This window comes from Ischnura elegans, chromosome 11, assembly GCF_921293095.1.
Source record: "Ischnura elegans chromosome 11, ioIscEleg1.1, whole genome shotgun sequence".
Taxonomy (NCBI): Eukaryota; Metazoa; Arthropoda; class Insecta; order Odonata; family Coenagrionidae; genus Ischnura; species Ischnura elegans.
In genome coordinates this window covers 55,765,862-55,789,926 of record NC_060256.1, presented here as the reverse complement: position 1 = coordinate 55,789,926, position 24,065 = coordinate 55,765,862, and the positions used below count along the sequence as shown (strand labels likewise).

Genomic DNA, 24,065 nt, shown 5'->3' with positions numbered 1-24,065 from the left:
CTGGAGCTATAATAGTCGCAAAATAGGCACGTAATGCAAGCGGGTCAGAAATTTCTGAGAAGCAATAGAGGAGACAAAGGAGAGACATAGCTTTGTTTTTAATTTTTATGAAATGTTCACAGTAATTTAATTTGTGATCCATCAAAACGTCTAGGTGAAGAATCGATTTAGATAAGGGGAGTTTAAGCTGTAGTTGAAATAAGAGGGGACACTTTTAACGAAGAGGAAATAATATTGCATTTAATAGTGTTTAACTGGAGTTTCCAGATGTTGCACCACTCTGAAACCTTGTTTAATGCATCCTGTTGGTCACAGCAATCAGTGACATAGTCGATTTGATAAAAACGTTCGCAGTCATCTGCGTAAAAAATGATAAGAGCTTGGAAAGGATGGATAAGGGAGGCCAGATCATCAATGAAAATATTAAAGAGATACGGTCTCCTGACACTTCCTTGTGGAGCCCCGGATGTTGTGGGTGACCAATGGGATGAGTAGCCAGGAAGTGTTACCCGCTGGAATCTATTGATGAGGAAGAGTGCACTAGGTTTAGAGAATTTCCATTCAGGTTAAAGCGACGAGAGATTTTGTGAAGGAGAAGAGAGTGGTCTAGAGAGTAGAAGGAATTTGAGAAATCTAAGAAAAATGCGTCAAGTACGCAACGCATTTTTCGTCCTTAGAGGAGGTACAATCAGTCGTGACGAAGACCTTGCGTGAGGTCCCCGAAGAAGCCTTCCTGAGCGGGTACCTGTCACGGCAGAGTCGCTAGAAAATGTAGAAGCCAAATGGTAGTACATACTTTGAAGAATTTAAAATGATTGTGCAAATATGTTCAGTAAATTTATATTTAAAATATAATTGCATTACTTTCGGTACGCATCCTGTAGATGGGTCGAAAGCATGGTCGGTGGTGGAGTTATACATTAAGGTAGTTAGAGAGCCACGGTAAAAGTAAGAAGAATTGTATGAAACTTTGATCACACATTCTTTAAAAGACGCACTTTTAATTACTCAAAGAAAAAGGGATTCCCATTTGCAGTTTTTCAGATATTCGATGGTAAAATCTGGATAATTTAACATGGCCTCTTATGGAGAAATACAGTTTTTTCGAACAAGCAAAGCTGTTTGTAACAAGAAATTGTTGAGACGGCTCTCATTAGAAGCAAAATTTTGCGACAAATATAAATATGTACGGTATAGTATAAGTCCATGATAAAATAAGAAGGATATCTGCCAAAATTTGTCTGAAACTGGCAAGGTGAACGGGAATCTATGGTACCAACCTCGCAAAACGAAATCCACTACACCGATTTCGCCTAAATTACGCAAATATATTTAGTTTCCTAGTCACGTTATGCTTTGTAAAATACCTCCCAGTTGATAGTCAAGTGAGCAAAGGTTGGTGGTATTGTTGAACCAAGTCAAGTTGACTACTGTAAATACATGTAAAAAAGAATTTTTGACTCTTGCATTGTGCTGTTTGTAAAAAGAAGTTGTTTAGACGGCAATGCAAAATTTTGTGACAAACATACATATTTACGGGAGATCATAAGTCTATGATAAAATAAAAAGGATATTTGCGAAAAACTGACTGAAATTGGCATAGTGGTTGGAAATCTCTGGTACCAACATCACAAAACGAAAACCACTACACCGACAGACTGTCCCACAGGTCGTGTGTCATTTTTGACCTCTAATTTTTGTAACTTTGCATCGAGAAATATTCATGAAAATTGGCTTATATGTGGAAAAAAAAGTCCTAAGTTTTGTTGAGTGTAAGCAAAATTTTACAATTTTGACCTTTTGACCTCACAATGTGGGTCCAAACCAAAAATTTGGATTTGCCTTATGGGTTTTCAATGTCTAAAAATCGAGATAGAAAAATGTCTGAACAACATTGACTAAGATGTCAATTCTTAGGTTTTCGGACACGAGAAAATCGTAAATAATACTTTTATTTACGAAAATTCAACCGTGTACCCTGTAAAGTCACAGTCAAAGTCATAAGGGTAGAAAAAGAATAGCATACCAACAAAGGTGTTGATCCATGAGTTTTAAAGGGTGCCCAAGTCGATGGTATTGTCCTTATACCCGTAATATCCGCTAATTGACCTCCAAGGGCCATTGTGACAACCAACGTGTCGAACCATAGGTTTTAAAGAGTGCCGAAGTCGGTTTTGCAGTTCATAGATGCGTATTGTTGATTTTTTGACCTCCGGAGGTCTAAATAGGGTCAAAGGTGATAGAGTTAAATGCCACCATGACAACCAACGTGTGGAACCATAGGTTTTAAAGTGTGCCCAAGTCAGTTTTGTAGTTCATATTGTCGATTTTTTGACCTCCGAGGGTGATAATGGGGGTCAACGGTCATAGAGGTATGTTTTGAAATATCAGGGAAACTAATATCCCCAACCAAAGGTTTTGAAGGGTGACTAAGTGAGTAGCGTAGGACACATATCCACTGTCTTCTCCGACAAGCCTCCCTTGACCTCTGTATTTAGTTTCCCAGCTTTTACATACCTCTAACATACCTTTTGTTTATAAATAAATATATTTATTTAGGATTTACCGCTTACAATTAGATTGTTAATATTTGGTCAAAAGTGCCGTCAACTATTCAGTGTGCCAAGTATTATTGAATCTAGTCAAGTTGACTACTGTAAATACATTTAAAAAATCATTTTTGACGTTAGCATTGTGCTGAGGTGCAAAATTTCACTAACATTTCATTTTAATATGTTTTATTTTGTTAATTTTTTGGCGACTTTTTGCTTAAATAATTGTTACCCCGAGTACATCACTTGACTTCAGCCGATGCCGCTCTCGGTAAAATTAGGATCTTCACCAGTTATCATCAGGTACTCTGACAGAAACAGGTACCAGAGTACCTAATAACGATTCTATACCAATCGAAATACGTTTAGAAAGCTGTTATAATAAAATTTGTGAGCAATACTATATGTGCGTTGATCATTGTGAATTACACCTAGGTCAATCATGATGCTGCCTATGAACATTAGGAGAGACTTTAAATCACATTTTTCTTGAAATATCGTATGACCACCGATAAACCATGGAACTATTGTTTATAGAAAGAGTTGAAAAAGAATTGTCGCGATTTTTTAATCCGAAATTCAACCAAACATTGTATCCTTTTAGGGCCTTAAACTGTCATTATCGCGTACTCTGACAGAAACAGGTACCATAGTATCGTATGACGAATGTGTAACAATCGGAACACGTGTAGGAAGCTGTTATAATAAAATTTGTGAGCAACACGATACGATGCGATATCTTAATTGATGAAGCTGTTTGTTGATTGTTTATTACACCTAGAAGTACCTCACAATTCTACCCATGAGCATTAAGAGACACTTAAAAACATATTTTCCTTAGGATATCTGATGGCCAGAGATAAACCATGGAACTATAGTTTATAGATAGAGTTGAAAAAGATTTGTCATGATTTTTCAATCCGATATTCAACCAAAAATTGTATCCTTACGACTATGGAATCCGCACTAAAAGAACCATTTCATCCCATTTTTGTTGCTATCGAGGAGATTTGCAAGAGTGCAGGGCCGGCTCAAGGCAAAATACTTACCCCGGAGAACTGCAAAAATGATTATTTTCACTTTTAATTTTGGAAAAAACGATTATGTTTTCTAATTATGGAATAATTAGTGACACATCGCTGGAATAATTTTATTTCTTGGTCATTTTTTTAGAGCTGGAGACTTTCATAATTGGTATTAGTGAGGATTACTCATAATTACTCGTAGTAGTAGCGTTTGCACATTTAATTATAATATTTTAGTGCAGCTCTTCTATTATAGAAATTTTAAAAATATGCAGATGATTTTTTAGATGATTTCCTAAGTATTTTGCACTCAGCCTTTTATCTGAGAAAATTGTATTAATTTGTATTTAATTTTTCAGTATGTTAGCTCCAAAATGTTGGTTTTTCTATTTATGTTCCTCGAAAAATGTATATTTTTTTGTTCTCAAGGAGTGTAGCCCCAGGACACACTCATGGATAAAGAAAAAACTCAAGGGGGGATGGGGTTCGCAAAAGATATCTTGAGCTACTTTTATCGTAAAAAAATCAAGTCACAAGCAAACTTTAAGAAAGTTATATTTAAATTGATCATACATATTCAAGACAGTGCCACCTTATGATATAAAAAGTTACAATAGTGGTTCTGCAATGTTCGGCAAAGTGGGTGACCCCTCAAGGGGGGGCGCGCTTCCCCTACACCCCCCATATCTATCCGTCACTTCCGGGGCAATTAATGAATTTCATTCATTTCATTCAGTACCTACTTCGTCGTTCCTCCTCCTCTCCGTCCACTTCACCTTCTCCATTCTTCTCCACACCCACATCTCGAACGCCTCCAGTCTTCTCTCCTCCTCCTTCCAAAGTGTCCACGTTTCCGCACCGTAAAGCGCCTCACTTCAGGTTGACCCTGTAAATAACAATAAATTTTACGCATAGCACAATTAATTAATGGGGGTAATCCGGAAAAAATCATGCTATATACAAAACTAATCTCAATTCTGTAATATATATAAAATTAGCAATTGGTTACGGATGTCTAAAATATAAATTTGAAAACGAAATAAGATGATAATATTCGTTGAGATAGATTTTAATGAGATATGATATTTTATTTTTATTACGTAGCGGAATGATGGACTACTAGGAAGATTTTTTCATAGAATAGGATTAAACCATAAGAATGGGATTTTTTTAGCTTGAATGAAAGGGAGTAGGCCATTTTTTTAATTGAAGAGGAAAGTACAGGAAGGGGAGGCTGCCCGAATGCTTTTTAAGCACCCAATGGATGAATCATAAAAATTCCTACGGAAGACATCATCGGTCAACATAAAATAGGTATTTTGAGCTGGCTATTCCCCGCAAAAACTCCCGGTGTAATATGTTCGCTCAGCAATTGCTTTAACCTATTGATGTCTTTTGTATTCTGATTACGTACGAGACTCTTCCTCTGAATTTGGAACAAGAGTAGGGGCATATTCTATTGTACAAACTAACGACATTACTGTCACTCCTGCACAGGATTATAGCAAAGAATTAGGGCTGGTGGGGGTTTGAGGCGCAACTAATACTTATGGGGTATTGCATACCCGCCAGGGTAAGCGGGATTTGCGGGGGCCCTCCTCCAGAAATTTTTAAGAATAATGGCTCCAAAAGGCGAGTTTTACGGTTTTCTGAGGGATATTTGATTAATCCTAACACTATTCTATAAGTAACCCTAATACAATTACGTAAAATGGATTAAACTTAAATATTTGTCTGAGCTCTGGGGGTGGGGGTTTATTACCCTAAACCCCCCCACTCGCTGCTCCACTGCTCCTGCAAGATCCTTAAATTGCTGAAAACCAATGAAATTTTTCGCTTTTTGGCAATGCAATGTTATCTGAGAAAATTGTATTAATTTGTATTTAATTTTTCAGTATGTTAGCTCCAAAATGTTGATATTTCTATTTATGTTCCTCGAAAAATGTATATATTTTTTTTTGTTCTTAAGGAGTATAGTCCCAGGACACAGTCATGGATAAAGAAAAAACTCAAGGGGGAATGGGGTTCGCAAAAGATATCTTGAGCTACTTTTATCGTAAAAAAATCAAGTCACATGCAAAGTTTAAGAGAGTTATATTTAAATTGATCATACATATTCAAGACAATGCTATCTTATGATATAAAAAAGTTACAAAAGTGTTTCTACAATGTTCGGCAAAGTGGGTGGCCGCGCAAGGCCCCGCGCTACCCCTATTTTCGGACATCCTAAGTCCCCCACCGAAAGGAAAGCCTAAATCCAAACACCAGGATTTCTAAAAAAATTATTATTTTTGTAACCGCCGTCTCTATTGAACATCTGAGGCATTTCAGGCTACGTCAACCTGAAAAATCTACGGTGGCCTAACACAGCCTCAATAATAACCATTCTATCCATTGGGAAGATGTGAAGGTCGTGGGGGATTGGCGCCCCCCATATGTATCCGCCACTGGTCAGGTGTTTCTTGCGATCGTCATTGTTGTTGTGACGTCACTCGCCGCCTGCTCTGCCATTTCCCCTTTCACCGTTGTCTCACAGACGTCGACCGCATTCTCTCCCAAGCCATCCGCTACCGTCTGCGCTGTCTCTTTTTCCCCTTCCGCTGCGCTGTTCGCCCTCCTCGTCTCGTTCCCATGCCCCATCTTCTGTTCCTTCGTTGGCTCTTGCCACGCGATTGGTGCCTCCCTCTCCTCTTTATTCCCAAGATTGCGATGGGGAGGTGTGGGCGGGGGAAGATGGCCCGCGTACCAAGTCTCCTTGCCGGCCGCTTCGTCGCCGTCTGGAATTCGCAGGGCGCAAGGCGCAACTAGACAGTGGCGTAGCCAGGGGGGAGGTCCGGACCCCCCGAAATATAAAAATAAAATTATTGTCGATTTTAATTTTTCCTGATGGATACTTCTGACGAATATTTCTCGGGTTTGCAGCCAGGTTGATTTTATGTAAGCCGACGTTTCGGGAGACGACTTGTCTCCCATCCTCAAGGCTGTGTTGCTGTATGGAAGTCCAATTTCACACAAAAACCTTAAACGTCGGCTTGTATAAAAGCATTAACCTGGATGCAAACCCGAGAAATTAACGTCACAATTATTGTCCTTCATAAAAGAAAACAAAATATTGAAAATTCACGAATTTACAAAAAGTTTCTTTAAGAAATTAAATTTTTTCGATTATGAAAAGTATTATTTGTTTAAAACCCATTACTTAGAGCCCGGTTTTTTTTTTTAAATTTCTCCCCCCTTGTTTTGAAGCCCCCCACCCCCCGACCGAAATTCCTGGCTACGCCACTGCGTTACGACGTAACTGCGATATATCAAATGGAAACATGGTCGTACACATGGACAGGATGGGGAAGCTGCCCCCCCTAAAAGTAAAAATTGAAGGAGTATTTATGGAAAATCAGGCCTGGATTGAAACGAAAGTTTTCAACAAATTTTCTTTAAACACACGAAAAATGATGTTACTATAAGATATGTAACTAAAATATTTGTTTTCAACCAAATAATTATATAAAATAATAAAGGGCTTTGACAATTTTCTTAAAACGTTAGTTTCATTCAGCTTTTCTATGCTAAAATGTTACAACTTGAACGATCACGGGTTCTCCCTCCCCCCTAGTTATGATCCAGGGTACGCCCTTGTATAGAAAACTTCTTTTGTTTTAAATATACGTAAAGCGAACCCAACATAGAAGCGCTGGAGCATCATAGAAGCAAATGTTTTGGTATGGCATGCGTCAATACATTAAATGAAAAATGTCGTTCTTAGAATAGTGTCATTTTAATTTTACTAGCAATTTTAATGTAGACCCCGCTTGATCTTGAGACCTTAGAAACTGAAGCCTAGGTAGCCTACCTCTACATAATACCCTGCGAGCCACCTCTATGGTGTTTGGCAGGGGGTGACCAATCACCAGCATGCAGCATACAATTCGATTCCGACATGCACACCACACGATCCAAAAAAACCTTACTCATACTTAAAAAATTTACTACAACATTCTTGCAAAGGCGAAACTTACGAACTACTCATTAAGGTAATCTGCCAATAAAGCTAGAACACACTAAACATGCTGTTAGAAATGATATGAAAATTCAGAAACATGTATTAAAGGGATACATAAGTTGGTAGGCTACTCTACAAGTCATCTAATTTATTTAATCTAGTTCTAACGCTGCCGTTATAATCTCTTATTCCTCGAGGAAAAAATGGCATTCTGACTCTGCTAAAAAAATGACACAATCTGTACCCTTTACGAAAATCACACCCTGTAAGTATGCACGAATGAAGGAGGTATTTTTCTAGGGGTATGGGAAAGTGAAAATGGTGCGCCCACAGAAAATTTTACGAACGCTATGTGCCCTCTTTTGGCTGAAATGAAAACCAGTCGCTAAAAAACCGCCAAGCAGGAAAGGGAGGGAAGGGTGATCACGTGTTTACGTCGGGATATATACACGCGCAGCCTCTCTGCCCCGCCTCACTTCTCGTACGGACTGCTGCTATCGAGGGAGAACAAACATGGTCAAGGATTTCGCGCGGGAACGGAAGTGATAAAATCCTTTCCAGCGCAATATTCGCGACTCTTGAACGAAGGAAGGGTGTGCAGCTATTTGTTGAACTTTCGGCGGCAGAGAGTAAGCTGGGCAACACCAAGGTAAGATTCTACTCACGTTTTAGCATTTATTCGTATCGCTTACGCTAGGTTTATGAAACAACAGTTTTTTGGCGAATATTTTAACATTTTGGAACGTAGGTTTTTGCTGCGGGAGGGATCGTTGCTAACGGCTTTCGGGAGCAGCTGCGTGTTGCGCTTTGTCGTGCAAGCTTTCGCGTCCGTTACAGGGCGCATCATCCGGCGATGAATGAAAATTCGGAATTTGTTGTCAATTAATATGCTCGTCCAACCTCCCCCATCCACCGGAGTGGTGGGGGAGGAGGGCGGGTCTGACGTCAGCAGAGCTCTCAGCCCTGTCCTTGAGCGGCGAGCGGGCTCTTTTTCGTGGCCGGTGATGGCCGGTGGTGAAAAGATAACGGCGACCTCGTTGGAAACATGGTCGCCGTTTTCTTTAACGGAAGAATATTTTCCAGGTCTGGCTGAGTTTAACGCCGTCAATTCCGTTGACATTCCAGGGGCATTTCTCAATTTCAATGGAAGCGAAAGCTTGCACGACAAAGCGCAACACGCAGCTGCTCCCGAAAGCCGTTAGCAACGATTTTAACATTTATTGGTTACGTAAAATAACTATTATAATATTAACGAAATATATCCATTAATTTTCATCCGGTAGTGAGGACTAAATTTATGGATTTAGAATTATGAAAACTATGGCTTACACGTTAGGTTTACGATACAACAGTTCAGTTTTTTTGGTAGACATTTTAACATTTATTGGTCCCTTACAATAACTATTACAATACGAACGAAATATAACCTTTTATTTTCACCGGGTAGTGAGGACTAAATGTGCTAACAGATTTACAATTATGATATTATTTACATAGATCGTTTTTGCTGGGTTTAAGAAATAATATTAAAGTTGTCACGAATGCTTCCGCGGTGATTAAATTGATGATTGGTTTTTGGGTTAATTCCGCGTCGACTCATTTTCGGCGGACGACAGTTTCGGGCGCGTTCCAGCTCCCGTCTACGCGTCCAAATAATCTGCAGAGCTGCAATAGGGTAGTTTCCTTCATCAAAGAAAACGAAAGGCATTGATTGCGATTCGTTACCCACCATTAGTGTATTCATAATATACAAATTATTTCGTTTTAGAAATACCGGTTTTGACGGATGGCAATGGTCCATTTTTATCCTCATTTGAAAAGGGCCAGATTGGCGCCCATGCGATGCCACTCTACGTGACGTCACAGGGACCTAGTTTCTATACGAGAAGATAGGAGTTATACATAGTCTGAGATTACCAATGCATGCATGAGGCGCAGAGCTCAGGGAAACATCTCTTAATAATCACCTATTAAAACTGGCTAAGGTCGGAAAGTTTTCTTCGTTTGATAAGGTATTAATAATCCTTATTTAAGCCAAGCGCTACCAGCCAGCAGGATACTCAGCAGCTACCCGCTAGCAGCCTGCGTCGTATCAGCGCTAAGCCTCGCTTCAAGGTCACCTCACAGGGCGGCAGCGGTCCAGAACGACGTCACACGGAGATTTCCCGGCATTCATACTTACCCGTTGCGTTTTCGCGCGCTTGAAAATTTACACTTTTCATTTAATCGCGAAAAATAGATATCATCATTTAAAAATCTAAAAGCGTGAAATACATACTCCAGGAGTAATAATCTTTCGATTTAGGCAATAAAAAAATAATAGGAAACCACCCTATTCTTCTTTATATATAAGGCTACTTGTAAGGTGCATGCTGATTTGAACTCTATTGTTGGAAGAGCCGTTTGAATGATGAAGCTAAATGTCAGCCGTCCCCCCTATCAAAATTCTTTCCATGATTCGCTATTTTCATTGCCTCCCTTATCAGCCGAGGGAAATATTTATTTTCTCTGTTTTTTTTTGAGTGAAAACTTCTTTAGCGGCGGTAAGCACTTTTGCGGGATGGGGAAAAAGCATAGAATTCGCGTGAGCGTCACCGACCCGTCATCGTGATCGCTACAGCGAGGTATACATTTCCGTCTTAAAATTCGTTTCTTAGTGTCAAATCCTCGGTAGTATAGTGGTCAGTATCCCCGCCTGTCACGCGGGAGACCGGGGTTCGATTCCCCGCCGGGGAGGATTATTTTCTCAATCTTATACAATTTAAAAAACTTTACAATGGATATTCCAACTACGCAGGCTGACTAGGTATAATAAATACAATTTGTTAATATATAGGCTGTTAAAGTCTTTTTATTTAAAAAATATTAAAATTGAAAATAAAAATCTAAAGTGTATATTGTATAAGTTAATTAAATATAAGGAGCTCGTGCATGAGCGTGCAGAAGAGTGTACACGCTATAAAAATACAGGTCAGTACAATTTAAAGCAGTTTCTTTTATACGAGCGTAGTGAACAATTATAGGTTTAAAGCATCGGTAGTTGGCATTAAGAATTTTTATTCAGATAGGAAAGAGTTCAGTTGGTAAAAGTATGGTTAAGAAAAGAGAATGGGACAACGTGGTCTGGAAGAGAATTAATGAGAGAAGAGAGGCGGAAGAGGATGGAACGTTTGGTCCGTGACAATCTGGGAATGGACATATGGAGGAGCAAATGCGTGCGAGTAGGTCTGCATGGAGCTTTGAAATATAAATTAAAGATGAGTTCCGGACAGTCAATGGTAGAGATAGGAATGCTGTCTATTACTGTCGGCGTCAAAATGATGTTCCGCTGTACTTTGCTAATTTATATCCGGACTTTAGTGCATGCCATAATAATGAATAATACGTCATTTTAAAGGAAATTTTATTCTCAATTCATATTTATTTTTTGCTTCAAGAAAATTTTAAAAATGTAGACATGCGAGTGTAATAAATGACTTCGCGCACCATAAAATTAGCCGTTTTGTCGACTTCATGAACTTTGTAACTCAACCTAGGGAAAACCACTACGTCTACAACGTTCATCTTCGACAATTAGTTGCAAACATTAATATAGATTAATAAAATAGCTTTTTACGTATTTTAAGAACGCATATTTTGTTGCAAAATAATGATAATGTTTAAACACAATCAAGTCCTACAGTTTACCTCGAAAGAAAAAATAAAATTAATAGATACACTTCTTAATTCATTTTCAATTTTTCTATGATATATAACCTATAAAAATATGGATATTTGTGATTGTCATTAACTTCTATCAATGTCATGTTGCAAAACGGGGCCGCGCCGGGCCAGTGCTGGTTACCTGGAAGCATAGTTTCGCGCGCCGGACGTGTCAACGCACGTTCGTTCGCTCCGGCATATTTTTTAATGCCCATATATAATTTATACTACATAAAAATCATGTATTTTCGGATCATAGAAAAATTGAACCTTGCTGTTTGGTGAACCTTGCGTGGCATAGATCTAGAAAATGTCTAGAACTGGCCCTGCTAATCACTACAAATTAATTTAAAAAAAAAATAATTCTAGTGACAGGGGCAGATCAAGTATTTTTTCTGGGGGTGTCTGACAGGTCTTCTCACATTTGAGATTAGAAACAAAATACAGCAATTAATGCAGAAAATATTCTCTTCATTTTGATATGAAAGTTATTAAATCAAATGATTGGGGCTCCGTAACACACAAAATAAAACAAACGTAATGGTAATTGTATTAAAAATCTTGTCTATTTTTTAAGCGTCTGAGGGGCCACGTGCCCCCCCCCCCTAAATCCGCCTATGTCTAGTGATGTAGCGACTATGATTGTGTACAAGCTTATACCTTGCTCTTTCTCACTATTAAACCTGAAAAGCATTTATGGCCCATACATCATATACGTTTTATCAGATTGTATCGACAGGGCTAGTGTTTGTTTCTCTAACAAGAGGGTCAATTTTACTATATATGTATCTCTCTATTGTATATTTTTTATGACTTAAAATGATCCAAATCAATTGTATCATGCATACTTGAAAAAATCTTTCAGTTTTCCTTTTTTGAATAACATTCAAAAGTCATCTTTTAGCTTTTAAACATTTCTACATTTCTGTAAATCTTCAAGACTGTGGTTGTCACCTACAGCTGCCATGTTTTGGGAAGCCATTCAGTGAGGAAGATTGTGTGAAACTATGTTTATATATATACACATCCCTTGTCAATACAAATCATCTATTATCTAAACTAAACTACTTACCAGCCATAATCAACATTCATGTTGTACCAAGTATAATTTAAATTCCCGTGAATTAATCACTTTGCATGAAAATGACTGTTGGAGGGGCGTTTCAATTTCCTTCCCAGTTTGTAATATTTGTTTTAAAAGAGCTTTATAAAAAGAAGAGTTTTAAAAGAAGAATGAGCAACAGAATGTGTCAGACTTGTTTGACCCGGCATTTTGTTTTACTTTTTTTTCTCTAATTTTTCCCATAAACATGTGATACAGTCCTGATGATTCTAAGAGTTGCTCTGCCCATGCAATTTAAATGTTATGAAAGTGGAGATCCTGGAAACAGAAATTCTGCCACGCTTGAGATTACTATGTTTGAGTGTCACAAAGTTCTCAGCAAATAAACCTTATGACCTGCCCCCACCAGGTTGAAATATTAGATTTAATAAGCAATGGCAGTGTGTGATATGTATATGGTTAGTACATATTGAAATACCATTAATGTGGGGACTACCTTGGGTAAGTTGGTTGATAATAAGAAGTCCGTGCACATTGATTCAGGCATTACAATTCCTAAATACTAAGGTTGAGAAGGCTGGGAAATAGATGGTATATAAGGACCAATCATCATTTCTGATGAAATTAGTTCTGACAGTTGGGTTGTTTTGTCTGAACATGTGTAGCTGGTTTTATGAACTGTTTTGTCACACATCGAGTTATTTGGTATATAGTGATTATTAAAATGATTGAAATGACTCAAACATTGACGTAAATACTCTAAATTTCAGCTGGATTACCATGGCTGCACCTGGAAATACTGTGAGCAGATTCCCAATGGGTGGAAAAATATATTTTGCTGTTTATCTACATGAAATACATTCTGCCCAACCAACAACTAAAAATCTTGAGGATGCTGTGTTTGCGATTAAGTTCTTTAAAAACTTGGGGTGTAAAATATTCAGTGGAGAAGACTCCCCTATTGATGAAGTTGAGGCCAGCCAATCAAATGAAGATGTATCTTCAAATTATAAAAAATTTGTTATTTTTAACCAGAGTTTACAAGTCACAGTGAGTGACTTAGAGTTGTGTAAGTATTCAGTATAAAAGTAGTTTGATCAGAACTTAGTGCATGAGCTCATAATAAACTTTGTGGATAAATCATGTCTTCAGAAATAGGTAGATATCAATATTTTAAAAATGTTAAACATATCTCTCTCCGATGTCTCACAAATTTTATTTCTGCATAATTGAGGCAGAAGAATTTCTATAGACCAACTCACTCAGGTAAAAAATTATCAAGTAAGTAGTTGTCGATTCATTAATATTCTCAAGGCAAGCAAAGCTTTCTTTTTTTTCTATCGCAGAGCTCTTAGCAGCGTAGTATGCGTGTGTACATTGTTCTGTCGCCTTTGGCGCTGCAAGCAACTTATGTTAATATGAGGATATTTGATGGCATTCCTTACCTATTCTTCCCTAAAATCTTATCCTTGCCTTACATAAGTCCCTTAGCTTACGATAAGCTGCTTATTATGTTTTTCCGTAAGAAAACCATAGAAATGGGTACAGTGGCGACGACTCTATAGGGCCTGAGGGGACCCGAGCCCCCTCAAAATTCAAAGTGGGTGTGATGAAAAAATGTGTCAAGCTTGTCGATTTTCCTTGGAGCGTCCAGATAGTGAGGTTCGAGTTATCAGGGTTTTAATATTGATCTAAAATGCTTATAAACTTAAAACTCACTACTTATAAAATTTTCCGGGGCAAGATCCCTGGTTTGGGCCCCCCCAATATTTTTTGTAATCTGGCATCCCTGAATGGGTACCTAACTCTCATACTTTGTGCTATCTGGGGAAGAATGATAAAGATCAAATGGATAGAATGTATGATTTATGTGGACATTTTAAGAAGAGTACAAATTCTCTTGTAAGCCCAGGGGGAAAGACCCTAAGTAGTAGACGATATCATAGAGTAATAAAATATATATATTGTGACGGAACATGAAACGCCACATATTTTATTGGGTGGGGAGGGCATCAACAGTCCCGAGTGCAGAATGATCGAACCATTGTTGATTACTTTGAGACAAAAAAAAAATATATTTTCTACTTGCATAACATACACACACATTTATCAAAATTAATTACCCTGATGAAGATGAGGTGAACGAAAAATGCACAATATGATACGATTCAATTACCCCCCCTCCAAAAAACAAAAATAACAATTCGTGATTTATAGAATATGTGGACTGAGTTTACAATATGCCCAAATCAAGTCTTTAGGCTGCTTTCGTGATCACACTGAATCAGATTTCTGACAATGAGTCAACAGTTTGTTGATGGCTACGGCGCACCGGGACAGGGAGAGAGAACCAATATTCTGGCTACACAATTTGGGAAGTAATTCGGGTCTGGGCGAACAAGCACGAGGACGGGTCGCTAACTGCAATGTTCTTACGGTTTCGTCGGAGCCTGAGCAGTAGGAGCCGTCAATGATGCGACAAGTTGGACCCAAGTGTCCGCGGGATCGAGGGCTGTCTTCCTCCCCACCTCTGGGCGTTGGTCCCGTCTGTCGCTCGTCTGCAATCTTGCTCCGCTTCTGGCTATCCCCGTAGAACAATCTCATCCTCCAACAGCACTCTCTGGTCACCTCCAGAAATGACGACCATCAGGCACGTCACCACTGTCGCTCTCTCCCCGTCGACCGGGCTAGCATTTCTCGCCTTTAGGCTCTCTCTCTCCGTGAATTTATACTCATGTGGAGGGGAATGATGCACAAGGGATGGGGTTTCACTTGTGCCTCTATAGGTAAGAGGGGTTTCACTTGTGCCTCTCCGTCGAGTGGGGCAACCATCAGTCCGTGCTGACCAACACAAAACACTCGTGAATCACATATACCTCATGCCCGGGGCATGACAATCTATCCACACACACACAGTCATACGCACGCTCATCCACACATATGCGATCATCCCCTGCTCGGGTCATTACTCAGCGAAGGAAATACCGGACATATGGTCAGTATGTCACAATATATACACAATGTTTTGGAAAAATGAGATGCACGTAGCACGTAATATAAATGGTTCAAGTCAATATCACTAAACATAGAGACACAAAAAGAAACACTCACATGGGAAAATAAAACTGGGAGCTTTTGAAGTAGTGTAGTAGGCTTCCTCAGCCTGAGCCATATATGTGTTTTTGTGTTCCTATATATTTTTGTGTCCCCACAATATATATATTCAAAGTTACAGAAAGAAAGGGATAGGAACATATATTAGAAAAAGGACAAGGACAATGGTGCTGTGGTAGATGGAAAAAGCCTGAAATCAGAGGGTAAAAAAGTGGCCTGACTGGGACTCAAACCCAGAACCTCCTGGTTGCCGGCCTGCTCTACCAGTTGAGCTACCGGGACGCTTAGATTTACCATGATTTTGACGGGGGTTTACGCACAGAAAACTCCCTTTGCTTTGGCCCTCAAGAGTAACCAATAGATGGCACTGGGGCAGCTAAAATTATTCCAAACAGTATCCTTAGGTAACATATGTTCTGTATAGAATCGAAGAGCACAAATGTTTTGTTTGTATGTCTGGGTATTACCAAAAACCATATATGGTTATTATAATAAGCACACCCATTATCTACTAATTAGATGTTGTAGAGATATCTATGAGATGTTGTAATATGGACCTCCATGTTCACTGTTGGAAATCGCTACAACGTTGTTTTGCGGGTCCTTTGGATATTTGACAGGTATCCATGCAATGATAATTGGATTAACATGGATATTGCACAGGTTTCATATGTTAACGCAGACAATGTTTTCTGGATGTTGTTGGGATATTGATTGCCACTTGGGTAGTTTGGTTCCCCTGCTATTCTCTCTCTCTGCTTTGCTTTTTTCGCTTTGTCCTCTCCATTCACCCATTCCACCATTACCCATTCTACCTCTCGCACAGGAGTGCGCCAGGTTTTTTTTGCGAGAGGTTTCTTATACGAACTCTGTCCATGAAGACGTGTGTTATTAGAGGATTTTACTGCAGCTGTTTTCTACGTTTGTTGAAGTGCTATTTTCAGGTTGTTGCGATTACTTTTGGCTGTATGTGTCTCTTTTGCCTGACAATACTAGATGTGATGCTTTTATTTTCCAGAGTAAAAAGGTAGGTTCCATCTGCTACTTCAAAACAAATTGATTGCATTGTCATTTGCTACAGAACCTGGCGATGTCCTGTGTGAGAGGTATAGTCCAGCCGCTGAGAGTGGTCCGATGACAGTTAAAAGGGTCTAGTTCGTCTAGTTCGGGGTAGGGGGCAAGGTTGCCAGGTAAGAAATAGAAATGCCCACGTAATATGTAAACAAAAGAGTTCCGTGAAGAAAGGAACCAGAAGGGACGACAAGCGTTCAGGACCCAAAGGAAGAATTCTTTATTTTGGTGATTTGAGGAAAGGGCTTGTTTTGGTGGCTCAGGCTTGTTTCACTGCTTCATATGCATGTGACAACGTTGTATGACTAGGCAAGGGTATGAGGTGTGTTTGGGGGACAGCAATTGGCTGCAAACTGTTCTGGTGCAGGGTTCTCCACCCCTCCTTTTGAACTGTCATTGGAAAACTCTCTCCGGCTGGAATGTAGGGTAGGAGGTGGTTGAAGGTGTGAATGGTGAGGACGGAGAGGAAGAAATAAATAATATCACGAATCCTCTAAAATTGATACCACATAGGCCCGTGCTGGGCCACCGAGACGTATCCTGCTGCGCCCTCCAGCCTGGAGATCTTTGGTGCCCTCCTGTTCCGAAACTGACAAATTTTACTGTCAAAATATGTACCAGCTTTGAGCAGTTAACTTGATTTCAATTATGTCTCATTAAGCAGCATAATTAACACCGTCTTGAGTAAACAAAATACTAATTTAAATGAACATATTTCAATCTTGTAAGATTGTCGTTGTTGCCCGGGTTCGACTGTAATCAATTAAAACTCATGTGCCATAGAGACGTTTATTCTGTGATCTCTTACAGAAGACTGATGCGTGGCTGGCAAAATAGGTGCTTTAGTGAGGTGGACCTGATACCATCTCATGGCCACAGTGGGAACTACATCAACATCTCCCCTTTTTAAATTTGAATTAATTAATTCACTTAGCTGATCCTGATATTGAATATGATTATGTATTTTCTTAATTGTTTTGCGTATTTAATTTGTTGAACATATTATTAACTAATATTATTTGCTATTACATACATTATTTTGACATGGGTATTTATTTTGGTAAATTGTTAATAATTATTCTTGTTCCGGATCAGCTAAGTGAATTAATTAATTCAAGTTTAAAAAGGGGAGATGCTGATGTAGTTCTCACAGTGGCCATGAGATGGTTACAGCTCCACCTCACTAAAGCACCAATCGCAGTCTTCTGTAAGAGCTCGCAGAATAAATATGTCTCTATGGCATATGAGTTTTAATTGATTACAGTGGAACCTGGGTGAATGGAAATTCAATTCAATCTTGAGAGGGTAAGGATTAAAATTTCATAATTTATTTATTATATTCCACACCCCCAGACCGCCCAGTTGTCCTACCCCTGCATATAGTGCCGGCACCCTCTGGCCATGGCTGTCCACCACCCTAAGAATTCTTTGACCAATAAAGAAAAAGAAAGGAAAAGAAAAGAAGAAAAAAAAGGGCCCAGCACGGGCTTGATAGCATGATTGATTTGTGGTATGTGCTATAATTGGCGGAATTTGCAATTAATTGGTGTGGATCATAGTAAGATTGATATTGTTAACTTGTGAATGGGGCTTTTGAGTTGCTGAGACTAACTGTATATTTCTAATGTTTGCAATTCATTCATATGTTTTTCAAACTGATCCATTTCAATATCATGATTTTGAACTTGCTCATCTGTTTGAAATATTTTTTAATGTAATGCATGTATCATTTTACCAGTTTGTAGAGTTTTAACTTTCAAATTGAGCTTAAGAGGGTTCAGGATTATTCCCATTCCATTGTGGAGGGCGTCTCAAATCCCTCTCCAATGTTATGGAGTGAGACTTAAGCAAGCCAGAACCACACAAATGAGGGTCTCATTTGAGGTGCCTCAGTGTGTCGGCAACGATGGCTGCACTCAACTACCTTGAGCCAAATATATATTGGTTTATGTTGCTCTTGGAAACAAGTGAAAGGCAATAAGTGCAAGGAATGAGAATCTTAGAATCCCAGTTTCCACCGAGAAAATATTTCCAAAATAGCTGGAGTGTTCACTCTTGATTAGAGCCGATATGAGACTGAAATGGCTTTTAGAAAGCATTCAGGTCTTAAGCCTTGATTACAGCAACTTAACTTGGTATTTTGGTGGAGCTGAAAACTTAAAGAAAGGATCGCTATTGGTTCACAATAACTTGAAATGGTATAACTTGGCTTGGAATAGCTCTCAGTTGAGAAAATCTCACATTTCTCTCAAAATTTACCCAAAGTTAGGAAGATCATTTTGTCAATTGAAAGAAATTAATAATATCCTGAATCCTCAAAAATTGATAGCACGATTGGTTCATGGTATGTTCTGTAGTTGAAGGAATCTGCAATTAAGTGGTGTGGATCTTGTTAAGTATTGCATGGGGCTGAGTTACCAGGGCTAACTACATATATATTTCCTATGTTTGTAATTAATTCATACATTTTTCAAACTGATCCATTTCATTATCATGATTTGGAACTTGCTCATCTGATTGAATATATTTTTTTAATGTAATACATGAATCATTTTTTCAGTTGCTAAAGGTGATTATGGTGCAAGTTGTTTCATCTTCTACTTCATTGTGCCTCAAGTTGGATCCAAATTCTTGACTGTTGACGAAAGTGACCTGAATGTCTTTCAACTTTGGAAAATAATTAGGAAACCCTCCATTCCAGTCATATTTTTAATTCAGGTAAACTCCTTTTCTCTTCTTTAGACATTTTCAGACCTAATACAGTTGTTCACATTAATTGTCATGGGCAAAAATTCCTCTGGGCTTTCAGATCGCTATGTAAATCCCAAACTGCCGGGACTGGTACTTAGGTTCTTAATTTTGTAATAACGAAAATTTCTTAATAACTTTTCTTTTACTATAGATTAGATAGGCCTTTTCAAGGGGACGAACGATTTACTTTGTTAAAATGAGGAATTCATAATAACATTGTTCGTATTAACGAAGGTCTACTGTACTTTCCTGTGCTTTCTTCATCATGTTATTTGTCACTTGTCACCATTAGTTGAAGTTGGGCATTTGCACCCTCATGAGGGTGAGATTGTTTCAATTGCTAAACTCTTAATCCCAATGGTTTTTATATGACTTTTTCCTCTTATTAATGGCAGTTGTATTGGTGATGGAGTATATGTTTGATAAGATGATAACCACCTTTATGCCCCATTTTCACTGGTAATTGCTCTATTTTAATAACTCTCCCATGAATTGCTAGTAAAAAACACATTGAAAAAACTGTTGATAGTAAATCTTAGCTCACATTGAGATTACCATCTCAGTTGCCTATCTGTGATAACTTAAGCGAATTACTCTCGTAATGTGTTCATTGTGAATGCAAGTGAGTAAAAAACCTAATTATTAGGGTAGTAACATGTTCTGGCAATGGAAAAAATGTGTAAGACATGGGGAACTTTCCTTCCATCAATTAACACCAGCTTGACGGATGGGAATGCATGCATTTTCAATACATTGGGGACGTGTATTTTTGACACTGAAAGACCATTTGTCAAGCAACCAAAAATCTCATCCATTTCCCATGACTGCAGGCTATTTTTTATACTATTAAGTTCTTATTTTATTCATTCTTAAGGCTTATTTTAAAGTTTTAGCATGATGCATGATTGACAATTCCACTTTATTTCATAGCCACAGCTAACAGTTAGGGATTTATATAAAGTGGCCCCACCAAGTGCATTTATTTCAAACTGATGAGGTTAAACTCTGCATCATGAACAAGCCATTGTTTTGATTTTCTAATGGCAGTCCCCCTCAGCAGGGGCAAATATGAGAGGGAGGGCTAAGATAGCACAGCTCCTTCAGAAATGAGAATCTGAACATGCCTATGTGCATTACTTAAAGAATAATCAGAGCAGTGAAAAGAAGTATGTATAATAATCAATAGAGATACATGAAAGTCACAATTTCATTTTTATTTTATCGCACTTTCAATAACAGTTTATCGCATTTTGTAGCGTCTATTTTTTTATTTTCATAAAGAGGTAGATGACGATAAAATGTAGTGAAACACAGCTAAGCGACAAAATACAGAATATTTTAAATAATTATGTTGTAGAACAATAATAAATAAAGGAATAAGACATATTGGCGGATAAGATATAGTGGCGGAGGTGTAGCCCGCGCCCACTAGTAGTTCGCGGCCACGTAGAGTCCCAGCCAACTAGCAGCTGGCCAGTCGCTCACATGCTTTAAGCGGTGAGTGTCAGCGGAGCATTTAAACTGCGCTCGGCACAGAAATGTACGAATTTCGCCGTCAAAAAGGCAAATTTGCGTAAAAATATCATAAAAGCCCAGTCATAGCATTTATTGCATTTGCGATTTCCACCCATCTCTAATAATTAATAATACCATTTTATAGTACCAATAATACCACCTATAAATTACAGCCGAAAATGGTAGTGCGTCTCTTACACAAACTTCTTGTCTACCTCCCCTTCACCAGTCGTAAGTCCAAGGGAAACTGCGTGGTCTTGGTTATCAGGGTGAGTCAGTCATTTGAAACCCTAGTTCAAAAACAGGTGGCAGGCAGGGGAGTTTCTCCCTAAGTGACGTATTTTTTAAATGCTCCTGTTTGCTTTTCTTACTTGAAAGCATCGTACCGTCACGTCGGTATCTCAGAGGTGAACATGGAAAAGATCGCGTGGGGTTTTTCACTCCGGAGGGCGAACTAAATTTACTGCCACGAGTGGGTATCCCACGGCATTTATACTGCAAATAGTAATCGCATATCAAATGTAGAGAAATGCATAGTTTTGAAGGACAATACCTGGACAATAGTTAACATCTGTCTTGCCGAGTAATTTCCATTATGCTAAGGATCTGATTTTTCAAAAATCATCTTCAGACGCTATGATGAGGATTATGTATTACAATTGAAAATTACGTTGGTGCCAAAACATGCCGTTTAAATAATTCGAACGAGTGTGTATTGTTGGTCTAAATGGTGGATAGAAGAAATCGGAAATGCTTATAAGTGAAGAGTGCTGAGGGAGAGGTCGAGGGGAAGGAGTGCACTCCCTCCGTCTTTCAAGCAACGAGGCTGCAAGCATGATATGAATGTGATATATGCAGTTCACGTTGCCTGAAGTTTCCAGTTGGTCTCATCTTGTTTGAATGTGCTCATGCTCAGTGGCGGCTTGCCCATAAGGACTCTCGGACGCCGCCCCTCCCAAATATTTGAAAAAGTAAAAAAAAAAAAAATATCCATGAATTTATAATTATATATCTAATTAATCAAAGTGTTTTTTCAGTCACATACATCGAAAGTGTTGGAAAAACACGAAAAGAAATAGCGCGAGAAGTTCGTATTTGTAGCCGTGGGGCGCTGGCCAGAACGTCCCAATCCATCCCCATGCAGTTATATGGAGAGTGGTAGTGGTGGGGGCCGCTGGTGCTATGACGCGTCTAACGTTGTGTCTTATGGAACTCTTGGGACGTCGTCCGAAAATGCGCAGAGCGACGTGTGAGTTGACATCGCTGCGCAGGCCGGCGGGCGTACAATCTGGCGTCTACTTGGCGCTGCCACAGAAAAGGGACGTACGGAATCAGAATGGTCACTGTACTGGGTGTAGTTATACGATTTTAATTTTTAATTACTGGTAGGTATTGCTACAGAAAATAAATTATCCCATTATGCTTGCGTTTTTTTGGTGTTTGGATTCCGGAATACATAAAATCAACCAGTTAAAGGCCGTATTGATGTAGGAAAACTATTCCCGAGTATTTGCCACAGTTCTATTGTGATTACGAATTTCAAGAACCTTGGGGAAACTAATATTATAATGTTTAGGCCTGAACAATGTATTCATATCTTCCCGATGTTTAGAAATGCGGTACCTATTTTTCAGATAAATTTATCAAAATACCTGCAGTATTAGGAAAATCAGTTAACATTCCCCACTGATTTATAATTTAAGAAATAGGTGCGTGCATGATAGGGAAGGATTAAACATGATTTAACCCGTAAAACGTGACTTTAAATGGAGTTATTCAATGAATGTCAAGAAGTTCCGAGTACAATGCACCTTTTGTGTGTAGGGTCATCATTTTTCTAGCCATCCTTGTTCTATTAGTTCATGTTCACCTAATTCCTCAGCGGCAGAGCGGTAGCTGTCTGACGGAAAATGTCCCCTTGGGTCTGATTTAAGTGGCTTCGAAGAGTTCATATCAGTGCGGATATCCTTACAGCTCCTATCTGTGGTTCAGAGTCGTCTTCTTTTACGATCTAGAATTTATATTCTATTATATCATGGCAATGATTTCGAAGACATGGTTATTCCAAGTGCGAACCGTTGGCGTTTCGTGTGTTTACCACATATGAATCTTAGACTCAAGGAGATGGTCCGTGACGTCTGCTTGAATGCCTTTGCTGACCTTAAATTCGTCCCTCAGCTGAATCAGCATTAGTGGACCACGACTTCTCCCTTGAGTCTTCCTTATAGTAACGGCAAGACTCTCGGAAAGAACGGAGTGAAATGAGTTCAGACATCATTTTTGAGGAGTTAACTGTGCTTAATTGCCGATTAAGAAGTTTCTTAGTGCTGTGTGTACATTCAAGAAGACAATTTTGAATTAAGCAACAGTGCTCGTTTTTGTTATAGGGAAATATAGGGAAAAATTGTCCCCAAATCTGTGTCCAGGCACCTTGTTCTTTTTGGTCGTATTTTTCGTCGGCCCATTTTGTGTCGTCCCTTGTTTATTTATAGACTAGTGCCCCTTACCATATGTTCAATCGGAAAGAAATTGTTGTCCGGCGCTGATTTCAACGAACGTGTAATTGATCACTTCGCTGGACAAAAGGAAAGAAGGATGGACTTCTGCAATATAACTAAAGGCATGTGAGTATTTCAGATTTTGTTAAAAATGTGTGAGAAATGTTTAATTATTGATTTTCAATCATACTGTATTCAAGAAGCAACGCGTACACCGCAATCAAAGTTTACATCTGCAATAGATCTGCAATACATCTGCGCGCGCATTCTAGTAGTGTTTGTTACCTAGTGGAAGTCAGTGACACTCCCCTCCCTCCTCAGGTGTTACAAGTGTCATTGCTACCTAAATCTTTGCAAATGTTGAATAGATTTGACAAATAACGCATTATGATTGCAAAATGAACAACATAAGTGTATTGCGGGCATATCCGCACGAAGAATTTAGGCGCTAAAACCTAAAGTTACGTATTTTCGTTTGTATTCGCAAAATATCGCAGCAAATATATTTTTATTCTTCAAGATCATTGATTAATATAATTGAGAGTCCGGACTAAGCCGATCCGTATGACCGAGAGTCTACTGCATTTAGTATTTATTAATCAAGCTTTATTAGGAAAACAAGGTATTTTTGTTGAAATAAACGGAACATATGGCATCACAAAATTTTATTCCTAGATTGCCGTAAAAACTTAATAAAATACACGAAATATTAAAAAACTATGACCCCCGGTGGAGTGCGCCCCCCCCAGCATTTGACTCACGAGCCGCCACTGC

At 38.8% G+C, this 24,065-nt stretch overlaps 1 protein-coding gene and 1 non-coding gene across 2 annotated transcripts in view; both read left to right on the top strand.

Moving 5' to 3' along the window:
* Positions 1 to 8,032: 8,032 nt before the first annotated feature.
* Positions 8,033 to 24,065, top strand: part of LOC124168055 — a 43,800-nt gene continuing 27,767 nt past the window's right edge. Inside the window, exons 1-3 of the mRNA XM_046546157.1 lie at positions 8,033 to 8,226; positions 13,113 to 13,411; positions 19,088 to 19,245. Coding sequence (XP_046402113.1) covers positions 13,123 to 13,411; positions 19,088 to 19,245 — 447 coding nt within the window. The 5' untranslated portion in view covers positions 8,033 to 8,226; positions 13,113 to 13,122. The remainder of the gene's footprint in view (positions 8,227 to 13,112; positions 13,412 to 19,087; positions 19,246 to 24,065) is intronic.
* Positions 10,242 to 10,313, top strand: Trnad-guc. The gene has a single exon. It is a non-coding gene; the product is annotated as a tRNA-Asp (tRNA).